Here is a 15,679-nt window from a genome sequence, read left to right as displayed (position 1 = left end):
TCTTTGCTTTAAAAAAAAAAAAAACCTTAAAAGTTATGCTCACCATCCTGCTGGTAATCTACTGTTAAGGAATTCAAAGGACAAAAAATTCAGGGGAATCAGGATTTTATGCAAGATTTTGCTGTTTGGGCACTACTTTGTTCCCCAAACCAAAGTTTTTACTTTTGAGATGAATTTTAGCCAGTGCAATTTGGAAGAGTCTGCCTGCCCACTGTGTAACAGACAGATGTGAAACCCACACACTCAGCTTCACCAAGGCAAGAATCTCAGCCTACAAGGTCAGTCTGCGTGGCCAAGTGCCCTGCAGAGGCAGCTCTTGTATTACTCAAAGGAAAAAAAATGAAGGAGAAGCATGGAATAGTCCTGTTCTCACAAGAGGCCTCACACTAACTACTTACCACTAATTTACACTGCCAGAAGCCAGTATTTGGTCACCAGGTGAGAAAAGTGGGGCAGGTGACACCTAAGTAACTGGCAAGGATCTTAAATACAGTCATCATGCTTCTATTTAAAGGACTTGTTTTGAGCTAACTGTGCATTTTGAGAATTAATTCAAAGAAATCAGTTTGAGATGAGGCCTAGAGGTACTGCCCAAATTTAAAGGGAACAAAAATCCTTATGTTATTTAAGACAGTTGGATTGCCTTAGTCCTGTGTTCTCATGTAGTCTGTCTGATAAAAGAACACTCCCAGAAAAATGTAATTAGAAAGCTGAGAAGTGCATCTTGCTCTTCTACCCTCGCTCTGTGTATCTTTCAATATTAATGCAAACCTCTGGTCCTGCCTCTCCTCTGTCCAGCTAATGGCCTTGGAAGGATACAAGCAGGAAATTCCACACAGAAAATTTGCAAAACTGAGTTTTCACCTGCAGAGCAGGCAGAACTTTTGCAACTACTTTTAGCTTCCTTCTAAAAACAAGCTTTGGGTTTAACATTTAAAAGGACACAGTTAAACTGCTGCTATCTCACACACACACAGAGCTCTGCTCTTACACAGCTCCAGGGATTCTTCTGAGGGGGTGGAAGGACAAGAGTGTGGGAAGAAGAAACACTGTGGGTTTAGAGATTATATGGGTGGGTCATTTTGGTAAGTGACAACAAGGGAAGGCTCAAGAGCTGGCTTGTGTATCCCAAAAGTGGATGGATTTAGATTCTCTGTTTCCAACACCAAGTGCTCTCCCATTCCCCTCTTTCCTTGAGGTATAAAGGCCAGTGCCAGGCATTTACAGAGCCCACACATAGGGCAGTATAGAAGAGCCACTCTTTGAGAGCAGAGCCAGTGGAGCCCAGATGCAAAAACCAACCCAAACCAATCCAATCTGTCCTAAGTGTGCCTTTACCCTTTCTGCCCAGTCACATATTTCATCATTACAACTTAGGGCAGCAAACCAGCGATCTGGTGAGACAATCTGTGAGACAAGTCTTGGTTTACACTCAGTGCTGCATCTCCCTGCGTAACTCTGACTCTTGCACTACTAAAAATAAGTTTTCCTCTCATTTGACTTCTCTGAACATGATTTAAAAATGCTGGGGTGGTTCCTGCTGGCTCAGTTTTGTTGAAATGCAATCCTTTCAAGGCAGCAGAGAAAAGAAGGAAGTGGAGCCAGCACCTTGTGACCCTCTGGACATGTGTGTGACTCAGTGTGGAAGGCAACAGCTGACAGGGAGTCAGAGCAGGACACTATCAAACAAGAAGTCTCCTGTGTGGGCCACACTTCCCCTTCCTACCTGGGGCAGGGCATAGATCCTTTCAGCACCCAGCCACTCCTGAGCCACAGCTGTACCTGCAGCTGTGCTGACCCAAACCAGGCTGGAAGCACCTTATGCACAGGTAATTGTTCCATTTGAATACAGTGACCAGATCAGCATCCAAATTATTGCTGCTTGTTAAGTAGAAACAAAAAAAGCCCCTCAGTCTCAGCTGTAAACCAGGGAGCAGCTAGAAAAGGTTACTGTTAAATGGGGAAAAAAATCATACAGGCAGACTTGAAACTCTGCAACATGACATTCAGTCACTTCACTGAAACCCTACTGAGTGTTGAGCACAGAACTGCACACACCAGAACCATCTCCTCCCGCAACAAGAACTGCAAACTCAGTCAATTTGGTGTGTAGCCCCCAAATTCAAACATCTCTCACATCACAGGCATGAAGAGAGAACACCTGTAGTTCTTGGAAGCAGTCTGAGATGAGAACAAAACCACACTGTTCTCTATCAGACATGTCTGGTGTGCAATTTATTTATTCTTCTTGAGTGATTTACTCCTAGCAGATCCCACATTAATGGGGGAACTCTAGTTTAGTCAATCACACCCTGAACTCTACAAGTACAGTGATCATAAGTTGTTCTGCATGTGAAGCACAATGCTTTTTCACATACAGCAAGTTAAAAAAACCCAAAGCAATGTCAGTCAACACTTGAAAATTTTTCTGCCATGAAGTTAACCTCACCTATTCCTACAGCTAGTATTACTGAGTTAAAATGAAACAGCAATTATTTGGGCCTTACTGGTAGCAGTTTCTTTGTAACTGAAAAAAAGTGAGGTTTCTTGGGGAAGACTAAAGATAATTACATGTACTTACATCAAAAACCAACCTTAAGGTACCCAAAGAGCAGCAACAGCTGATGAGTGACAAAGATGTCACCACTCCTGCCAATGAAGCCCTGAATTCTAAATGATTCTCTGATAAATGTACATGGCTCAACCCTGGCAGAGTGTTCCTGCACACCCCAACCTTGGAAAGAAAACCCCACTTAGATCAAAGCTTAACTACAAGAGCATCACAATGACAGTGTTTAGTCTTTGATACTGTGCAATGTGATGAGCATCTCTGATTTATCATATGGTTTATATACATTTATCTCAGCATACAGAGAACGGAGAAGCCAACAGCAGCTTGCCAGAGATGAATTTTGAGAGACTGTGCTCACTGAGGCCTGACATCGTCCCAGGCTGAAGCAGCAGAGCAGTAGAGCAGTGTGCAGTCAGAAAAGGTAAAATGCAAGGGGAAATGGTCAACACAGTGAGAAGGTGAAGAGTTGTACTGCAGTGAAGTTGAGGAGCATGAGTGTGAAATGAAGGGTGTCCCATGGGACAAGGAACTGTACAAGAACACAGCAAGGTGACTGCCAACACCTGGAAGCATACAGGTCTTCAGAGTGCAGGTACTGCACAGAACAGGGCAAGGTGAGTATATACAAACCCCTTCCCCACCCCCAGCCCACCCCTTTTTAAAAATTCTTTTTCCAGACTGAATAAGAATGCAGAGACTTTAGGACAAACAAATCCATCAGTCAGTTATGTCACTCTCTGACACTACTTTTGACTGTGACAGATGCCACAATCAACATTGCTCAAGTCTCCATACGTTTCCAGCAAGACCCAAAGAAAGACAAGCACCCATCTCAAATTCCACAGCAGAGCTCAGAGGACACTTGCTGACTGTTCCTGGAGCAGTGCTGGTTGTTGCCACGTGAATTCCCCTTACTGGTGCCTTTAACCACACATTTGCTGGTCTCACCAACAGCTCTGGACCCCAGGCCCAGCAGTAGCATCAGCTGAAAACCTGACACACGTGTTTTAAAGTAAACCCTACACCACAAATCACAAGGCAGGGATACCTGAGCATCAACTGCTTCAGGCTGCCCCTCTACTCCCACTGCACCAAGCTCCTTCCCAAGGTGGACACAGCTCTTCTCTGCCAGCATCCTTTCACACCTGGAATTCTATTAAGGAGATTGTGGAGGGCACCCTCAGAACACAGCAATCAGTGACAAGGAAACTGATCCCTGGTGACTTGGGAAGCATAAAAAAAGAGATGAGGGTAATGGGATGAGAGCTGGAGACTCCATAAAGGCACACAGTGTTTCACCAAAACTCTCCAGCAGTGCTCTAGTACTTGTGCACAGCAGTCAAGGCACATATGAAAACAAGGTAAATAATATTTTTGTTCAGCTTGTGCAGTCGGTTCTCCAGCATCTGTATTGCACCATTTAATCATTAGTTTGCATTCTCATGCAGTAACAATAATGATCATCACCATCATCAATCTTATCTATTCAAAAATGACCAGGAGAAAGCTCAGTAGTAACTGGAGTTTCTGAAGAATATCTGGAAATTATGGACTCAAAAGTTAAAAATATATACCAATCTGCATGTTCTGTAATCATTAGTTAAGTCATTGACCCCCATCATAACAATTCAGGAATAGATCCACACATGCCTACACAGCCAGGGAAGGTGACACCTGAGATTGTTTAAAGCTGACAGTGTCCTGTATCTCTGGGATACTTTCCCTAGCACCACCAGAAGTAGAAGACAACCACTGTGATTTTATACAAGAGCAACACCTCCACTGAGGATGAAGTTGTGGCTTGATGGCAAAGCTGCATTCAAATACTTTTACTCACTCAGGTATCAGAAGCCACTCAGCTGTTTAACTCCACCTGAGCTTCTCAGCAGGGCTGTGCTGCAAACCACACTGCCCCTTGCAAAGTCCTCCCTCACTTATCCAAAGCAATCTTACTCCAGCTTTCTCTGTATCCTCTATGGAGACAGCTCAAGGGACGCAATCTTCCCATCCTGACCAGCCTCCCTTGCTCACTGAAGTCTCCCACCACGTGTGATTTGCCACACTGATACTGAAACATAGAACAACGTGGTCTGCATGGTCAGGAGTTGGACTCGATGATCCTTGTGGGCCCATTCCAGGTGACACCATCATCAGTGAAGTCCTTCAATGTGTCACCAACATTCCCATATGCAGTCCATCAAATATTTATCACTGCCCAATCTTTTGCAACCTTCTGACTGTCCGGCCATGGATCCATCCTGACACCCTCCCAAGCCACCCTATAAGGATCTGCACCCAAATGTGAGCCCTCACCGTTTCAAAGCTGCCTTTGTGCATCAGGTCAATGGGAGGTCTGAAGAGGTCTGCCAGTGTGGTCAGCTTCTTGTCCACTGCCCCTCCGTTCCGGAGCTCCTGCTCCTGCCGGACTGCACAGCCCCAAGAGGAAAGGGAGCAGAATTAGACTGAACATACTCACAAGGAGGATTTATTACTGGCTAAATGCTCAAACAAAGAACTTCTGGGGTGAAATTCCCTCGAGCTCCTAGGAGGTGTGGGGAGAACAGGGCTAGAGCAGTTAGTGGGAGGAATATGAGCACAAATCCTAGGATCTCTCTTATGGAGTCACAGGGTTAGACCCCACAGAACAAGATTAGCTGGTGTGTAAGGGCAGAACCCCTTTGCCTCAGCTTTCTCATGTGCTTTCACTTTTAAACAACGTCTTAATAAACCTGAGGGGTCACATACCAGTATTTGAAAACAAATGAGCCAAAAAAAGCTGTGACTTGTCCCCAGTGATGCTTTTAAATGGGAAACTGAGCTAGACTGTAGCAATATAACTTTTAAAAGGAGTATTTCTATTGCAGTGTTTCCATTAGTTGACTGTGGGGCAATCCCATGGGAAAGAAAGAAACGAACGGATTTAGTTTACATGGAGAAATCTCTTTGGATGTTTCTTTTAAAGCATATCAATTCCATCTGAAATAATACAGAATACATTTCCTGCACAGACATGACCAGGGACAATAAAGGTAAGCCACAGCAGATATGTGATGTATTTTACAGAACCAGGTCAGCTGAAATGAACAATAACTATCCCATGGCTAAAAATTTTCCAGTGTGGAAGGAGCTGAAACCACGCCTGAGCAGACACACAGGGAATAAAGCATCCCTGTGGAGCAGCCCTAGGAGCCAGGAGATAATCTGGAATTTCATGGCCAGGGCTGCTTTTCCAGACAGTGATGTCCACCTGTAAAGTTCTGCCAACAAGCATGATAAAGTCTCACCATAAACCCTCACACTGTATCTCTCACATGTTGGGCATCTCTAAATGTCTTAAGAGTGGAATCACAGGGTGGTATGGTTTGGAAGACACCCTAAAGATCACCCACTTCAGCCCCCTCCTGCCATGGGCTGGAACACCTTCTGCTAGACCAGGTTGGAAGATGGTGAGAAAAAATTTAAGGGTATTGATTCTGTACATGGTGCATTTTCATTTACACAGCTGCCAGTGATTTCAATACTTGGTGTGTTCACCATTATTGGAAAACCCTAACCAAACCTGTCAGGGCAAAGTAACTACCAGCACACATTTTCAGTTTGGCAGCCAACCCCTAACTGTGTGGGAACATGGTCCATGGATCCCAGTAACCAGTGACAGGATGAGGAAACGGCCTCAGGTTGCACCAGGGGCAGCTGAGATTGGATATTAGGGAAAATTTCTTCATGGAAAGAGTTGTCCAGCCCTGGCACAGCTGCCCAGGGCAGCAGTGGAGTCGCCATCCCTGCAGGGATTTAACAGATGTGTGGATGTGGCACCTGGGGATGTGGGGCAGTGGTGGCCTCAGCAGTGCTGGGGAATGGTTGGACTCAGTCTCAGAGGACCTTTTCAACCTTACTGATTCTGTGGTTACACCTCTGGAACACTCCAGCAACATCAGCACAACAGCCATAACTCAGCTGTGAAACACCTGGAGCTGTGCTGTCACAGAATCCCATGCTGTGACACTTCATAGATGAAATAACAGCCAGTGCTTTGGCATGTGGAGATTCTGTGTATGAGCAGCCACGGGCAAACAGCAATTAAAGCCACGAGAGCCTCGTGTGTGGCCAAGAAGCCTCAGGGCTACTCAAATGGAATTCAGGTGCCAGAACGTCCACTGCCTAGCCAAGAAATATTCAGTGGATAAATTTAATTTCTACTTGGGTGTTAAGATTCTTCCCCCTTTTTTGTTCCCTGTAGAGCAGAAAAAGAGTTTTTTTGAGAATTAGCATGACAGTATTTAGCATGCCAAAGCAGACAGAATATACTGTGATAATCATGATTCTGTATTTCTAATAATGTACCTTGCTATACAATAGGCAATTTAAAAATGTTTCAACAACTGAACGCTGTCCTAGCCTACAACAGGAATGATTTCTCCATCTTATTTGCACTAAAAGGAAGAAAATAGAGTATCAGGCTTACTGATCTGTAGACACTTACTGGTTTCTGTCTGAAAATCCCGAAAGCCATCGAATATTGAGCGAGCAGGTCTGCGTCTTTTAGGAGCTTAAAAAAAAATTCAAGAATTATTTCAAAAGCATATTATCAAAATAAATACATATTAGTGCTTTCCATCACATGGGCAGGAAAACAGAATAGGAACCCGAAGCAGGGATGATGTGGGAGTAGAGGTCATTAGGAAGGGCTGGAGATGGATGGAAATAGGCAGTAGGTGGTTTGTAAATTCCATTTCCTAACATGTCCTCCCTCCAGCAAACCTTAGACCAGAAACAAAACAGTATCAACAATACAGAAAGGCTTAAAACCCTGTCTGATGGGCTCACCAAGGCCCTTCAGCATGCAGTGGCAGTGCTGTCACAGCATCACCTTGTCACAATTCCAGTCAAGATTTTACCTAAGGCCTTCAAGTGGATGAAAACCTTTAAAAGATTAAACCCCATGAGAAAATATTGTTTTTAATTAAAAAAAACCACATTTGTTTTTTCCGCAATGCATTTCTATTCTTTTCTAAACTCTTATCCTGATCCTGTCCAAACTTCTTGGCTGGACTGAACAGCAACACTCTTCCATTAGACCCTGCGTCACTGTTTGCAAGGAAACCTTCAGAACTGATTATGTGCAGCTGGACAGAGACTGCAGCCCAGGCAGGTATCAGAAATAGTACCCCCAAATCCCACTGAAATCCTAAGGTACAGCACAACCACTGCACTTGGAAGGAAAACACAACTGCCTGCCAAGATTATTCCAGCTACTTATCTCCTTTACTATCAACTGAAAGACAGAACTTTCAAAGCCCAATTGCTACAAGACGTAATAAATAATAAACAAATTAAAGATAAATGCATAGTATACCCAGTGGAAATGTGATGATACAGACTATCATGGAAAAAGCAAGCAAGCCTGAACAAGGAATGTGCTGGGGAATAACACCTCTCAGCTCCAGGGAGTAAGATCTCCTTCACCCTGAGTGCTCAGGCACAAGCACAACCCTCTAAAGCCAACCTCAGAACAACTCAAACTCAGTTGGAATAGCAACTGAAGGACCACTTCAGCAAAAGCAGCATGTCCCTGCCAGGCTCAGCTCTAGCCTGGCAGCCCAGGTGAAGAGGCTCTCAGCAGTCCAGGAGGATCATTTATACTGCATGATGGGATCCATGCATCCAGCAGGGCACAAATATACACGGTCACCTCTTCAACTGGAAAAAGCATGAGCTTATACAATCACTTCAGTATGACCCTTAGAAACTGCCACCTCCCCTGCACTAAGACTAGAGCTGAGACCAATTATCTCTTCAGGTTCAGCTGCTTTGTCAGGCTGCTCTGTGCCAGAAACACAAGTGGCATTGGGGGATCAGACAGTGCCAGGAGGGTATCACTGATCCAGGTCACCTCAGTGGTGGTCAGTGACAGTGTGACCGAGATCAGTGTGTAACCAGGTAGGTATAAGAAGGCCAAGCACTAGGGTCAGTAGATCTTAATCCTGGTAACCCACAGGAGTCAACAGATCTCTGTCAAAAACTCTGTTGGGCCACAGGAAAAAGTGCAGAGAGCTCCTCCATTTTCAGAGAGGCATCGGCAGGGCATCTTCCTCTGGATGCACATTTACTGCTGCAGAACTGCCCTCCTCTGCTGCTAAACACCTCACTTCCAAAATCCAGGTAGGATGGGAAGTGCAAGGATTAGATAAACACAGTATGTCTTTGTTTTTGTGTCACTGCATCTGATGGCTGAGACCTTCGAAGTGCAGCATCACTGTTGCTGACAAGGTGGCCTTTCAGCAGCAAGGGGAATCACATGAAGTGACATCAGTGAAGCTCACAGAACTGCAAAAGCACTTCAACGAAAGCAGACACTTTGTATGTCATTCCCTTTTTGCCCAAATGCAAATTAGGTGTGTATTTCAAACTTGGTACTTTATGCATCTCACATCAGTATGCAGAAGTGGAAGCTAAGTTAGACCATTTCAGTGATTCATAGGGACTGAAGCATATTAAAGGAGTCGAAATTTTCCAGCTCCCAAAACAGACAGGAAAAAAATTGCAACAAGGACTAAAACTAGAAAAGCTAATATTGCTGTCTGTGCTAAGTGCAAAAAGGCAAGTGGAGTGCACCTGTATTGCCTGGCATTGTGTGCTGCCCTCTGAACCACCCCTCAGCTTGTGCATCCTGGCTAAACACCGATCTGAAAACAGAATCAAGACAAAATCAGTTCTGGGCTAAGCCTGAAGCCTGGCCTCCTCCTCTCTAATACAGCAACTAAACGATAGAAAAGAGCATTTCCCACGGGTGTGAGACCACTGCAGTGATGAGCACTCGCATGGCCTTCCTTGGTGAAAAGGGCAAAGCTCTCAATCCATCTGACATGGCAAAGGCCAACCCAGAAATGGCCTGGTCCACATGAGAAGGACAGAGACAAGAAAAGGAGCTGCATGGCACAGCTTAAAGAGCAAATTAAATTCCTGCTTGAGAAATGGAGAAGGTTATGAGCAACCACACGGTTCAGCCCTTCTTTCTGATCTGTCGTTTCCTCGAGATGCAGGCATTTGTCCTCTTCATTTTCACTCATCAGCCAAGGCTGCATCTTCCATCTCAGCACCTCGAACATTTCCACAGCAGTACCCCACAGTTCTGGGCCCCCAGAATGCAGATGTATACTTAATTAAGTTAATTGGCTGTCAGCTCACAAAGTATCACGAAACAAGATTTAGCAAATCAGTACTCTTGGGAATGTAGCATCTCTCTTGTGTGAGGTTTTCAATACCACTGGTGTTACTTCCTCATATTCAGCAAGTTTTGATTTTTTTTGTCACTTAGCTCATCTCAAGGTAAAAAAAACCAGAAACAAAATAAGAACACAAGCCTACCTCCAAACAAGGGCTCAGGCTCTACTAAGATTTCCTGCTTTTGAGGAATTGGAGCTCGTACTTCATCCCTATCAAAGGAGAGGAAACAACAAAGAAAATATCAGAGAGACGATAATATTCCAAGTACTGTACAAACCACATCTCATTATGCTCCAAGGCTCCTGCAGCTTGAACCAGTTAAAGATGCTGCTGTACCAATGCAAAGAATGAAGAGGTCTGGGATTAAGTGGGACCTCGAGGGAGCATCTGTTCCCACTCATGGCACTGCTGCTGGACCTGATACCCTGTGCACTCAGAGCTGGCATGGATGACCTTTGATAGAAGATTATGCAAACCCCTGAGTGACTCAATCCCAGGCTTTGTCCATCTACTATTTAAATGTTTTTTCTTCTTGAATAACTTTGTTAGAACTTGGAAAAGTTTCTAAAAACTTAGCAAAAGCTGCCAAATAATCCACTTGCCATCCTCCTTTCCTTGCTAGCTACATAGAAAAAAATATTATCTTCCTTATTACCAGCTTTTGTCTGTCAGAAAACTTTTTTGCTTCCACCTGAAAGTCACACCTCTTTTTTTTCCAGAGGAAGGAAAACAAGGTCAAGATGGCCATTTTCCCCCTTTCTGATGCAGTTCTTGGCTTACACATGAGGGAGCTTACTTATTTGGGCTCCCTCACATGTCAACAGCACAGTCAGTTATGCCTGCAGAGATTTACAGATAATCTGAAACCACAATTAGGAGAAGAAAGGAAATCACAAGCATCACTGTGACAATGGTGTGGTCACCTGGCCCACGGATCTGTGTGGAGAAGGGTTCATCCATTGCTACAGCCTGCCTATGAACTCCCTCTTCCCTCAGACTTCCAAGGTGTGAAGTGTGCACTTTGCGGCTCTTGACCGTGCAGGTTTCAAAAAGTACCTCGGCACATCAGCAGGATGCACTAACCTTGCCCTTAACTCCACAGCTTTGATTGCTCTGTGCAGCTAGTTACTCTCCATTTGCACATTTACTGTTCTCTCATGCCAGGAGGAACACTAAGCTGATCAGCACCTGGAGGGTGTTGAGTATAAAAAAGAAAGTATTCCAAGAAAAATGTGAAGTCACTGATGTGTCAGAAGTTGCCTAGAAATAAGAACACTAACCTATATACCTATTTTAACTTTGTTACCTGTCAAAGGTTCAAGCAGGAAGGCACCTCGCATCAGCTATAAAGGTTAGCAATAAAAGAATTGTTTAAATTTATACATGTGCTTCAGGAAGTATGAGAGGCAAGGATTTTCCTCTGTAAGTTAGTTGTCTTTTTCCTGGAGTGGAAGATTTTCCTAAGGACAAAAGCCTGGCTTATGTTTAATTTACCATATTTAATGAATGTGATTTATACCTCTCAAGATATTCCCTTTATCCCAAGCAGTCACATTAATAGGCAACACCAAGACTCTCTGCCACGCTTAAGTGGAAATTCTCTTCCATTTACAGGCATCTGATGTTTGAGAGACTGATGAAGGTGTTGAAGTTGCTGATTCCTCTGCATACTGGTGTACAGGGCCTGGCCTAAACCACCACAATAAAACCCTCACAAGTCACACTCTTCTCCCAGGTAACAAGAGATAGGATGAGACAAAACGGCCTCAAGTTGTGCCAGGGGAGGTTTATGTTAGATATTATGGCAAATACCTTCACAGAAAGGGTTGTAAAGCACTGGCACAGGCTGCCCAGGGCAGTGGTGGAGTCACCATCCCTGGAGGTGTTCAAAAAACATGTGGATGTGGCACGTGGAGACATGGGTTAGTGGTGAACGTGGTGGTGGTGCTGGGTTGATGGCTGGCCCTGATGATCTTAGAAGTCTTTTCCAACCTGAAATTCATGAATCTATGAAATGGGAGTAAGGTGGCTTCATTTATAAGGACCAAACAAACAGAACTCTCTAACTGGCAAATTAGCGTAAAGCAAGATTGCTGAAGCAATTTAAAAATACGACTCTCTTTTTACTGGATCCCCACTTTAATGACTCAGGCTTTGTTTGTAAAAAACAGCAGGCTGAAATCTACAGAAAAATTCTGAAGTACGCGCAAGAGACTCACTTCTGGTCTGCAAGCCAGAACACCCAGAACAACGCTGGAGCAATCAATTTAACAAGATCAAAGCAGTGTGTATTGCTGTGAGTGCAAAGTGACAAGTGCCTGATTCGTTGTGCTTTCCACTGTGACATTGGTAGGACGGGCTGGTTTGCACAGCCGTGTTCCCGGGTACGTACTCGGGGTGCGGGCGAACAGCAGACACCGCGGCGGAGCTGGTGCTGGGCTCCTCTGCTATCCCTCCTCCGTCCAGGAACATGGTGACAGCCATCTCCAGGTTGTTGTTGCATGCTTCAAGCATATGCTTCCCCACGCTTTCACTGGCACCTGGAATGCCAAAGGGAAATCACAGCGTTTTGACTGGAAGCGCCCACAACAGCTTTCCCTCTCAAAGCATTAATAATTAGGAGGAACAGTTCATCAGCTGCCATTTATCCCCGAAGCACAACTGCGAACGGAGACAAACATGCAGAGCTCAGGGGGAAGGGAATGCTTGCAGTCAGGACTGCCAGGCTTCTTCCTGCCAGCAACTGAAAACCTAGTGGAAACCATCTGAGGGGTTTCAGCATGATCTGGATTTTCTTCTAGAGGTCTGACACTTTCCTGGTACTTGGACCTGTTGGAATGAGTCCAGAGGACACCACGAAGGTGCTGTGAGGGCTGAAGCCCCTCTGGTCTGGAGCCAGGCTGGGAGAGCTGGGGGTGTTCACCTGGAGAAGAGAAGGTTCTGGGGAGACCTTAGAGCCCCTTCCGGGGTCTAAAGGGGCTCCAAGAGAGCTGGAGAGGGACTGGGGACAAGGGATGGAGGGACAGGACAAGGGGGAATGGCTTCCCACTGCCAGAGGGCAGCGTTAGATGGGATCTTGGGGAGAAGTTCTTCCCTGTGAGGGTGGGGAGGCCCTGGCACAGGGTGCCCAGAGCAGCTGTGGCTGCTCCATGCCTGAAGTGTCCAAGGATAGACTTGGAGCAACTTGGGATAGTGGAAGGTGTCCCTGCCCATCACAGCAGGTAGAACAAGATGAGCTTTAAGGCCCCTTCCGAGCCAAACCATTCCACGATTCCATGCACTTTCCAAACACAAGCAGGCATATACACAAAGAAAAAAGAAAACCTGACTTAACATTTTAACAGGAAGAATATTGAATCAGCTGCTAAAGTTTTTTATGCACTTGTAACAGACATTTAGAGATGGAAGAAAAGACACCCTGATTTACTGATTCTGCTGAAAAGCAAAAACGAACCAGCAGAAGCTCAGTTTATGTAAGAAGGGAAAAAAAAGCAGCCAAGAGGGAGAAAGTAGTACTTGTCTACAGAATTCTTTGTATAATGACTAACATTTATTCAAATCACATAATCATGGAATGGTTTGGCTTGGAAGGGAGCTTAAAGCTTATCCAGTTCCACCCCCTGCCAAGGGAAGGGACACCTTCCACTACCCCAGGTTGCTTCAGGCCCTGTCCAGACTGGCTTTGAACACCTGAAGTACAACTAATCCCAGTTTTGATGTTGCTGTTCAAGATGAAGCAACAGTTCCTAACATCACCTGTAGGTCCTTCCTCAGAGGATGAGCCTCTACCTCCCAACTTCTCCTCAAAAACCATCCCATCAGCAAAAGCTCCCTCAGGGGAAGCAGCTCTCTTGCAACCCAATTCTTTGCAGCACCTTCTCCATAGCTGGTGGACTGCCAAAGAGCTTATTTTCCTTTGGAAAGGCTGGTAGAGAGGAAGAGTGGTAAAATGCAGCTGAACCAGTCTGGGAGCAGCTTTGCGATCTGTAGTAATTCTTCCTAAGTTCACAGCAAGTCACCAAAACGATGAAAACACTTTGCCCAAAACCAGGCTCACAGATAACATCAGTCTGGGCAAAACATACTCAGATGTTTCCCAGATTTTCTGAGAAAGACTCAAGAAGCTCTGGTTTGAACAAAGAATACACTTTGAAACAGTGGAGATCACTCAGTTCTAAATAACCTGCACATCAAACCACTGAGAAAGCCAAACTGACTGAGGGAACTGGTTTCCCGAAACACCCAACCTGCCACAACAAGCACGCTGGGATGACAGTCAGCTGTATTTTAAGACCTTAACTGAGCTGAAGAAAGTGCAAAATAAAAACTATCCCAAAAAACAATGAGAAGTTCAGGTTCTTCGCTCAAACTATTTTTTGGCATTTTCAGCTCTTTTCAATGTTAACTGTAGCAATGAAACCACACCTGTGAGCCTGGAACACACACACACACACACACACCACTCTACACCTCACTGTAGAGTCATGCAAAGGCATTCATTTGCAAGAACAGGAAGAAAAATGATAATTCAACCCTCTGCTATTATTTACAAAGACACTGACACAGAAAGTGCCTTCACTGGTCCATCATCATTCCTGAGGAAAGTGCCAGCATATCAAAGCTTTCAGTCCTTGTGCTGGAAAACAGAAAATTCTAAATATTTGTTAAGTCTCAAAGCAAATTTCACAGATATCCCATCATTTCCTTGAGGAAGACATGCAGGAGTTACACTCTCTTAGCAGTACTTTCCTGGATGAGAGCACCAAAGAAACACAATTCTGCCACCAGGACCAAAGAAAAGCGTCAAGGACTATTTCTCCCCATCCCTCATGCCGGAGAGTATTCCCTCAGCCTTTCCCCCACAGACAGGAGTGATTGCATACACTTACAACTCCGAGTAGAAAAAGCTACTAACACAAAGCACTGAGGTGTGAGCACCTGTCACACCACACCAGCATCGGCCAGACAAGCTCCCTGACAACACAACCTTCACCTCTGTTACACGGAAAACCAAAACTTCAAAACTCCACTTAATGGTGGATGGGTGAAGCCCAGTAGGCTATTTTTTTCCATTTCTGAAAGCACAGAGGGGTTCTCTTATGTTGAGCATAAAACGCGTCTAAACATAAAAGGTGTCAGGAAGAGGAAACCAGCACAGCTCTGCCTGATCTCGTTCAGGTTTTAGCAAATATCTCCCACATAGGCACACATTACTGAAAATATATTTGCTGTGGGTTCTTTTGGTTCAAAGGGTTTACTCTACAAAGATTCTTTAGGAATAGCTGAGAGATCAATAATTTCCCCGCTTACATCCTGCTGTGGATTTGAGTGTGTCCAAGTACAGGGACACAACCTGAAACAGGGCTAGTCTGGACAACCGAATTAAAGCGGTTTCACTTCTCTTTGCCTGTACAGTTAATACATCTTATTAAACACTCCTGCAGTACCTGACATACAAATCCATCAGCCAGGGGGTAACTACGGTGAAGCAGATTAAACACAAAGTGGGTCAAGTGCTCCAAGTACACAACCTGAAGCAGGAGCTGTTACCTGACGCGAACTTCCACGGAAAAGCGACCTGCTCTCTGCGTTTGCGAACTCAATTCGCCGCAAGTCGCATACATCTTATTAAACACTCCTGCAGTACCTGACATACAAATCCATCAGCCAGGGGGTAACTACGGTGAAGCAGATTAAACACAAAGTGGGTCAAGTGCTCCAAGTACACAACCTGAAGCAGGAGCTGTTACCTGACGCGAACTTCCACGGAAAAGCGACCTGCTCTCTGCGTTTGCGAACTCAATTCGCCGCAAGTCGCCCGCGCTATAGGATATTTCTGTTTTTCCAAAGGCGGGCTCGGGGTTCAGCTCCCGGGTCCCT

General features: G+C 45.0%; 1 protein-coding gene across 1 annotated transcript in view; it reads right to left on the bottom strand.

Moving 5' to 3' along the window:
• Positions 1-15,427, bottom strand: part of UBXN7 (UBX domain protein 7) — a 26,876-nt gene extending 11,449 nt beyond the window's left edge. Inside the window, exons 1-5 of the mRNA XM_008629570.2 lie at positions 15,350-15,427; positions 12,192-12,339; positions 9,941-10,008; positions 7,056-7,121; positions 4,886-4,998 (exon numbers count right to left, since the gene is read on the bottom strand). Of these exons, the coding sequence (XP_008627792.2) occupies positions 4,886-4,998; positions 7,056-7,121; positions 9,941-10,008; positions 12,192-12,313 (369 nt within the window). The 5' untranslated portion in view covers positions 12,314-12,339; positions 15,350-15,427. The remainder of the gene's footprint in view (positions 1-4,885; positions 4,999-7,055; positions 7,122-9,940; positions 10,009-12,191; positions 12,340-15,349) is intronic.
• Between the last annotated feature and the right edge of the window lie 252 nt (positions 15,428-15,679).

Source organism: Corvus brachyrhynchos, unplaced genomic scaffold (genome assembly GCF_000691975.1).
Source record: "Corvus brachyrhynchos isolate BGI_N302 unplaced genomic scaffold, ASM69197v1 scaffold223, whole genome shotgun sequence".
Classification (NCBI taxonomy): Eukaryota; Metazoa; Chordata; class Aves; order Passeriformes; family Corvidae; genus Corvus; species Corvus brachyrhynchos.
This window is presented reverse-complemented; position numbering and strand designations above follow the sequence as displayed.